The 8,692-nt window shown below is 44.9% G+C and overlaps 1 protein-coding gene across 28 annotated transcripts in view; it reads right to left on the reverse strand.

Annotated features, from left to right (window-relative positions):
* The window catches only part of ank3b (ankyrin 3b), an 878,328-nt gene that overhangs the window by 38,579 nt on the left and 831,057 nt on the right, over positions 1-8,692 (reverse strand). For all 28 annotated transcript variants that reach the window (XM_085994929.1, XM_085994938.1, XM_085994933.1 and 25 more), the window contains one exon: positions 7,309-7,383. In XM_085994929.1, coding sequence (XP_085851055.1) covers positions 7,309-7,383 — 75 coding nt within the window. The remainder of the gene's footprint in view (positions 1-7,308; positions 7,384-8,692) is intronic.

Raw genomic sequence — 8,692 nt, forward strand, 5'->3', positions numbered from 1 at the left:
GATTATTCTGCATGCTGTAAGGAGGACAGACTGTGCGTCAGGGTTGCTTGTTACAGCATGATAAGAGGGTGGGTGTTCCTTATTGAAACAGCTAATGTTATGATTTGCCTCATTAGTTATTCATGGATCGTGCCTATTGCCAGGAGCTCACTTAGTCTCAGGCAGGCAGGAAACCGCAGCTTTTCAGACAATGCCGCTGAACGCCTCCATTCATGCAATGCAGCAAGAGTCCACTAGGCATCCCGTGCAGTCAGTCAGTATCTGGAAGGAACACTAGGTTAACTTCCAGAACCCACGTCTCATACGCTGTACCGAAGCCAAAGCATTGGGGGAAAACACATTTTGCTCATACTCTCAATTTCTGTTTGGTTGTACATTATTTTTATTTTATTCATTCTCGAGATGTGGACATCGCTGGCAAGGCTGGCATTTATTGCCCAGTCCTAGTTGCCCTCGAGAAGGTGGTGGTGAGCTGCCTCCTTCTTGAACTGCTGCAGTCTGTGTGGTGAAGGTGCTCCCACAGTGCTGTTAGGGAGGGAGTTCCAGGATTTTGACCCAGTGACGATGAAGGTATGGCGATATATTGCCAAGTCAGGATGGTGTGCGAATTGGAGGGGAACTTGGAGTTGGTCGTGTTCCCATGCACTTGCCCTTCTAGTTGGTAGAGGTCATGGGTTTGGGAGGTGCTGTTGAAGAAGCATTGTCGAGTTTCTGCAGTGCATCTGTGGATAGTATATTTGATTTGAACTGTGCCCAGTAAGTTTCCTTCTAATGGATGTTGATGTAGTGCAGAAGCCAATGTTACTGAAGGTTATTGGGCCTCTGCGTCAAGCATACGCGGAGAGACTATTAATACATTGGGTGGATATGGCACTTAGCTGATGGTCTCATCTGTGGGAGACTGACTGGTTTATGACTCATGTTGCCTGCAATGTTGAACTGGGCCATCTTCTGGCTGATTGTCAGGGTCCTGCTCTGCCTTTGGCTGCAGGTGACTGCTCCATGGTTAGGAGAGCAAAACTGTGCAGCATGCATCAAGAGAAGAATAATCTTGGCAAGTCTGGCGGGGCAGTATTGTAAAATGGTGGATGCGAGTTTTAGATTATAATACGGCCCCTGATCTATCTAAGCATCTCAAGCAGTACTTAGAAAGATGCTTATAGTATGCGTAGTAATGGCCCAGTAATTCGGGTCGGTGGCTTGCCGCGCGTGCAAGCCACTGATATGCACTTACCCGACGCGCTGACATTTCACCTCCAGGGACGCCTGGAATTCGTGTTTGAAAAAGAAGAATCCCGGGCAGCGTCTGACGTCACGCCGCCCAGGAGTGCTGCCAGCGCGAAGCCTGGAGCGCGCTGTGCAAGTGAGACACGCCCCTTGAGGTCTCAGTTTAATAGGACACGCCCCCAATGTTTCTCACAAGCTAAGCATTTTTACATGCAAAGCAGCATTTTAAATAGGTTTTTGGTATTTTTATGAAGCTTTTGGTAACTTTTATAAACTTTTAAAAACGTTTACATTATTTTGAAGAATCTGAAGTAGTTTTAAACAGAATTAAAGCTATTTAAAGACTTTTAAAAGCCCTAAAATAATTTTTTTTATTCCATTTATTTATTTACCAATGTCGTCGTCATACGTGTCTTCACACTGTTCCCTTTGGGGAACTGTATGAAGTGGTGGAAGGATTTATGGCCGTGATTAACACTCATTCCGTGACCGTAACCATCTTTGAACCAGCCATTAGGGTGGTTAGTACTATGGCGGGAGGGTTTTACGGGCTCCCACAAGCTATACAAGGAGGGGGGACCACCCACACCCACGGAAGCAAATATCCCACTGGATGTCAACCCAGAATTTAGAGCCGGAGCTCCGACTCCACTTGCTGGGACTGTCTGGAGCGGGGTTCGAAACCCTACCCCGTCTGGCCCAGCGGCGGGGATCCTACCGCTACGCCAAAGGCCCAATCCGATTAGCAACGTGAAATGGCTGGAATGAGCACAATTCACGGCATTAAAAGAACTCACAATTGAACTGATGATGACCTCAGCAATCTCCTCAAGGAGGTGGAGGCGCAGCGCCTGCTCATCATTGGTAATGAGAAGTCAAAGGCGCCGCAAAAAGGACAGATGATAGCTTGGTCTTTCAAGTGGCAGCATAGGGCTCCAGTCACGGGGAGGGAAAAGGCGCAGGAAACGTATGGGTGTCACCTTTTGCGCGGAGTGGGCCTTTTGCGTAGCGGTAAGCATCCCCGCCGCTGGGCCAGAAGGAGTAGGGTTTCAAACCCCGCTCCAGACAGTCCCGGCAAGTGGAGTCGGAGCTCCAACTATAAATTCTGGGTGGACATCCAGCGGGATACTTGCGTCCGCGGGTGTGGGTGGCCCCCCCCCCTCAGATGGGTTGTGGGAGCCCGTAAAACCCTCACGCCATAGGACTAACCACCCTAATGGCTGGTATGAAGATGGTTATGGTCACGGAAGGAGTGTTAACGTGGCCAGAAATCCTTCCACCACTTCATACAGTTCCCGAAAGGGAACAGTGTGAGGATACGTACAACGATGACCTGTTGCGCAATGCACCTCCTTGGACCCTCAGTTGCAGATGCGAGGGGGCAAATCGTGCAATTGTTAAATTTTTCATTTTATTGACATGTAAAATGTTGGCCCAGTAATTCCCTTCCAAACGCGCGAGTACGGTCGGGGTACTTGCGCGTCTGTCCGGAGGAAATGCCGGTTTTCAGCATGCACAGCGCATGCGGGGAAAACCGGCATTTCCTGTCCTCTGAACGAAGGGGTTCAGAGGCAGAACGCGTGCGACTGTACAGGCAGCGCATGCGCAGTAAAATTTGCCGCTTTCATTCATGCTTTCAGTAAGGTCAAGTCAATACAACTTACACATGAAAAAAGCATGAGTACAGTTGCTCCAGAGGCTGCGGTTGTTTGGGAAAGGGAGGAAAGGTATTTTAAGAAATGCTGAGGTAAGTTTTAAAGTTTATTTTTGTTTTTTAAAACGGGTTTTCAGTACTGTAGGTAGAAGGATCAATTGTGGCTATGTGAATTGAATTTGCTGTGTTTATTAAATGTGAAAATGACGCCAACATTTTTAAGAAAAAAGAATATATTACTGATGAAAAGTTTCTAAGTAATTATGTATGTATGTCTGTATATATTCCTTTGCGTGTATGAATATATTCCTTTACTTATGTGTATGAATGTATGTATTTAATTATGACTTTCAGATTCAGAGAAAGTAACTTATTGGAAAATCATAATTAAAAACATACATTCATACACATAAGTAAAGGAATATAAAACATACATACATATACGTAAAGGAATATATGCGGACATACATAATTACTTATTACTGATGAAAAGTTTCTTTCTTAAAAGTGTTGGAAATGTTACATTACTCATTTTAGAACACTCATTCTCACATTCAATTCACACAGCCACAATTGCTCCTTCTACCTACCGTACTGAAAACCCGTTAAAAAAAAAAAAAAATTTAAACTTTAAAACTAACCTCAGCATTTCTTAAAATAACTTTGCTCCCTTTCCCAAACAAAAATATTGCCTTTCAGAAGCTCCACGATAAAAATATACCTTCCTCCGCAGCCTTGGACCAACTTTACACATGCTTTTTTCAAGTGTAACTTGTAAGGACTTACCCTCACTGAATCCATAAATGAAATCGACGAAGTTCACTGCGCACGCGCTGCCTGTGCAGTCGCACGCGCTGTGCCTCTGAACCCCTTCGTTCAGAGGACCGGAAATGCCGGCGTTCTCCGCATGCACGGTGTTTCCTGAACGCCGGCATTTCATCCGGCCAGATGCGTGAGTACCCAGACCGTACTCACGCATTTGGACCCGAATTACTGGGCCAATAATACTGGTGACTGCACACGCCCGTGTATCTTTGGTCATCTGCTGTTCCTGGCTGTTGCAATAGTGTCATAAGCCAGGGTTGAAGAGGGCAGCCTTGGTCTTCTAGGAGTCACCCTTGTAGTCCACCTACTCCTTTAAAATAATCGTCTGTGCTTGGGTTTTCTTTAAAAGTGGAGCTATTACGACTGGTGGCTGGGAAGCAAGCATTCCTCTGCATGATTGCTGGGCAATTACCACTTATACATTGATGGAAAGGAATCCCTTGCAGTTCACGAAGCCGTGGGATTGCGTTGCACACCATCATTAGTGCCCTAGACTTTGGGACATGGCAACACACTGGGTGGTCTCATTCTGCTGCCTGTTTTTTGTGGGGTAAAGTGATGAAGGTGTTTGACCCAGGAAACGATGCATCAGTGCACTGCAGATTTACCGGTATTACTCAGAATGAGCCTGCAGCATGCAAGTTCAAGGCTGTGGTGACCTTGACTGCCATCTCTGTGGTGGAGTTTGCCCACAGATCAGCTTCCAGCAGATGGCGCTGGTCCGTCACAGCCTACCTGGGTGAGGAGGAGCCTGGAAGAGAAGATTTCCCCTGGGCGGAATCCCATGGAGTGGTGCAGTTGGAGCCATGCATATTTGAGTGTCTGGGAAACATTTACAACTGAGATATTTTGCCCTGTAGGCACAGTGGACAAGTTCCAATGCCCGAAGGACACATCACATGCTCCAGATGTAAAATTTTTAATTATATAGATACAATAGCCATTAAAATGTCTTAAAGCACTTCACACAATAAATTACTTTTGAAGTTCAATGACTGTTGCTTTGCTTTGCAGATGAACATTGCAACAATTCTCTGCCAGTAACATCCCACAAGGAGCACAATGAGATGAATAACCAGCTATTTAGTTATACAAGAACATGAGAAATAGGAGCAGTAGGCCATTCGGCCCTTCGAGCCTGCTCCGCTATTCAATAAGATCATGGCTGATCTTCTACCTCATCTCCACCTTCCCACACTATCCCCATATCCCTGGAGTCCCTTAGTATCCAAAAATCTATTGATCTCTGTCTTGAATATACTCAATGACTGAGCATCCACAGCTCCCTGGGGTACAGAATTCCAAAGATTCACAACCCTTTGAGTGAAGAAATTTCTCCTCATCTCAGTCCTAAATGGCTGACCCCATATTCTGAAACTGTGACTCCTAGTTCTAGACTCCCCAGCCAGGGGAAACATCTGCTCATAGTTGAGGGGCGCATATTGGCCAGGAGACCGAGCAAACTCTCTGCTCTTCTCAAAATACCACCATGGGATCTTTAATGACCCGGACACCTCAAACACGCAGACAGGAACTCACTTTATCATCTGAAGGACAGCACTTCCAACAAAACAGCACTCCCTCACTACTACACTGGAGTGTCGAGCTAGATTGGGTCTTCAAACCCTGGCATGGGCTTGACCCCATAAGCTTCTGGCTCACAGGTGGGTCTAGCCAATTAGACACACACTACAACTCTGTAGCTGTGGAATCCTGCACAAACTCTAACAAGCTAAAGTCAGACTTTTCTCTCACTTTTTACTAGTCTTTTGTTGAACTCCACCTTTTGGAAGAGTATGAACAGTCAGATTAGTACTAAACATAGACAAAGTTGTCTGTTGGCACTTTCACCCAATACTACATCACTTTTTCCAAACATCACCTTCGCTAAGATTAGCAAAAAGAGAGGAACGTCAGATCCTTTGTTCCATAATCAGAACGTATCTTAAATATGAGTAATTAGAAAAGTAACACCATAACTGAACGACAGCCACACCCTCCAATTTCAGGTGCTTGGTCTGATGATTCCACCGGATTAGACAAGAATGATCACTTTACAATAGAATCTGTAGCACAGAAGGTGGACATTCGGCCCATCGTGCCTGTGCCAGCTCTTTCAAAGAGCTCTCCAATTAGTCCCACTCGCTGCTCTTTCCCTGTAGCCCTGCAAAATGTTCCTTTCCAAGTATACATCCTATTCCTTTTTGAAAGTTACTATTGAATCTGCTTCCACCCACCTTTCAGGCAGAGCATACCAGATCATCATAACTCGCTACCTCATTGCCCTCTGGTTCTTTTAGCCAATTATCTTAAACCTGTGTCCTCGGGTTACTGACCCTCTGCCACTGGAAACAGTTTCTCCTTAGTTATTCTTATCAAAACCCTTTATAATTTTGAACACCTTTATTAAATCTCTACTTAATGTTCCCTGCTCTGAGGCAAACAACCCCAGCTTTTCTCATCTCTCCACATAACTGAAGTCCCTCGTCCCTGGGTGCCATTCCAGTAAATCTCCTCTACACCCTCTCCAAGACCTTGACATCCTTCCAAATGTGTGATGCCCAGAATTGGACACAATATTATATACTATGGCCCAGAAATTCCAGTCGGAGGCTTCCCGGGGGCGTAAGCCCCCGACCTGCACAAACGAACCGTGCCGACCGTAATGCTCTGAGCCGGCATAGAATTCCGTTGATGTGTCTCCTCATACTGCCGGTGCGCAGGGCACGCATATCCCAGGGGCGCAGCTAGTTCGCAGCGCCCCTGGGATCACGTGGGCCATGGGGAGCCAATCAGAGCAGGGAATCTCCATTCATCGATTTGACAGGAAGACCTATGAATAGAGATCACCCTCAAAACATAAGTAAAACTTCAAATAATTTTTTTTTTTTTTTTTTTTTAAATCACATTTTTAAAATGACTATAAATTAGACAAATTAACTTTTAAACAAAAATTTAAATTTTTGAAAAAAATTAAAGTTTTTAACGGGGCTAAAAATAAACTTACCTTTCTTTAAAGTATTTTAAAATGATAAGTAAGTGTTAAAATGTTTTTTTTTTCCTGATATCACCTCTTACCTTGTTAAAAGCAGGCCTTAGCCTGCTTTTCCAGGTGTAGCTGCTACCGACTTACCCGGACTGCATCAACCTTGAAAAAAAACGGAAGTTCCAGGCGTACGCACTGCCTATCCAGCGCAGGCGTTTGACCTGCGAACCCCTTTCTTCAGAGAACGGAAGTTCCGGTTTCCAGCACATGCGCAGTGCCGGCACTTCCACTGGCCCTACGGGTGAATACACAGTGCGTACACACCCGTAGGGAACGGAATTTATGGGCCATTACTGCCGCTGAGGCCTAACCAGTAATTTAGAAAGGTTTAGCATAACTTCCTTGCTTTTGTACTTCGTGGCTCTGTTCATAAAGCCCAGGATTCCTTAAGGCAAACACTTATCAACTTATCTTGCCACTTGCAACTGCTCCAAATAGCCGTTGGACTTGCACGCATCTAATATAATGGTTCCAAATGTAAGTCAGGACCCAACAATTCAGCTGTGCTTTTTATTTTTCTGGAGGTCGTAAAAAAGATAATGAAAGTACATCTTACCTGTCCAGCTCAATCCCAGATGATCCGCTACTATGGCCGTCCTGATATCTGTCCTTTCGCACGGGCTCTGAGGACCTGCGGTTTCAAACACTGAATTAGACCAACATTCCACGTCACACACATATAACATCCAACTTTTTGGTCATCAAGCTACTCGTGCCCGTATGATAAACGACATGAACGTGCCCTAGTGACCTACACAAGCGTAAATCCTACCGCGGATCTGAAATCAGGTCCAGATTCAGGAACGCTGAATGTAATAAATTATGTAATATCACAGTGCAATATTGATAATGGATCTAAACATGCTGAAAACACCCAAGAACTTTTGTTAATGTCGTACAACTAGAGGTGAAGAACAAACTATATGGATATTTTTTAAATAAAAGTTCTTGTGACACCAGTGTTGCACCTTCTCGTCTGACTTGCACGTAATCGTAGGACTGCAGAGAGGACATGGCCTAATAATGCTCTCTGCTTAAAGTTGGCCGGCATGCTTAACTAAGTGAGACTATTGGGATTACATTGGAGAAAAAGGGGGATACGAGACAACACAAACAATGACAATGACGACATGGTAGCTAAGGGTAAATCACGCCACAGGCAATCACAAATAATCATGCACTAAAGATCAACAAGTCGAAAATTTTACAAACTAGGCTTGATCTCCGCGATGCGAGCCACGCGAGGCCCAGAAACCTGACTGCTTTCCTCCCCACCAGTCCTTTTACTGTTCCTTGTCTCACTGTAGACCTTTTCAACCTTTGATTTTAAAGGTGCTGCCTCTGGTCTCATATCTCTAGGAGACCTCGATGTAATGGAAGGTAGGCCGGCTTCCGATAAGGATGCATTTCTCGACGTGCTGTCTTCATCATCAGAGATCTCTGACTGCACTTTTTTCTCTTCATCAGCAAGTCGATCCACGAGCTTTATCGCCTCGCCGCTAATCCCTTTAAAATATTCAACTGAATGCTTACAGACTTCACTCAACTGCCCCTTTCCTGCTCTACTTGATTTAATCGTGGCAGTGCTTGATCTTACCTTAACTGGTAGTCTGGAATAAAACTGCTTAGATTTTACTTTTTCTACTTGTCCCTGCCCTAAACTGGATTGAGATATTGCCACTGGAGGTGAATTAGTTTTGTCAATATTTTTAATGGGAATTCTAGATTTTGTCTCAAAACATTTGGGAGGATCTGCTTTCCCCTTTAACTCACTCTTCCTAGGCTGTTTCATCTTGCACGCTGCCGTTTTCTGCTCTTTATGAGAGACTGATGATGGAGTCACGGACGTTTTAACCGGAAGTCTCGATTTGGGCTTTTTTACTGGTTCTGTGACTTGCTTATCTAGTTGTACTATATCGCTTGCTGGGGTTGCCAATGAA

This window comes from Somniosus microcephalus, chromosome 8 (genome assembly GCF_052327205.1).
Source record: "Somniosus microcephalus isolate GS21.2 chromosome 8, FLI_Smic_1.0, whole genome shotgun sequence".
Lineage (NCBI taxonomy): Eukaryota > Metazoa > Chordata > Chondrichthyes > Squaliformes > Somniosidae > Somniosus > Somniosus microcephalus.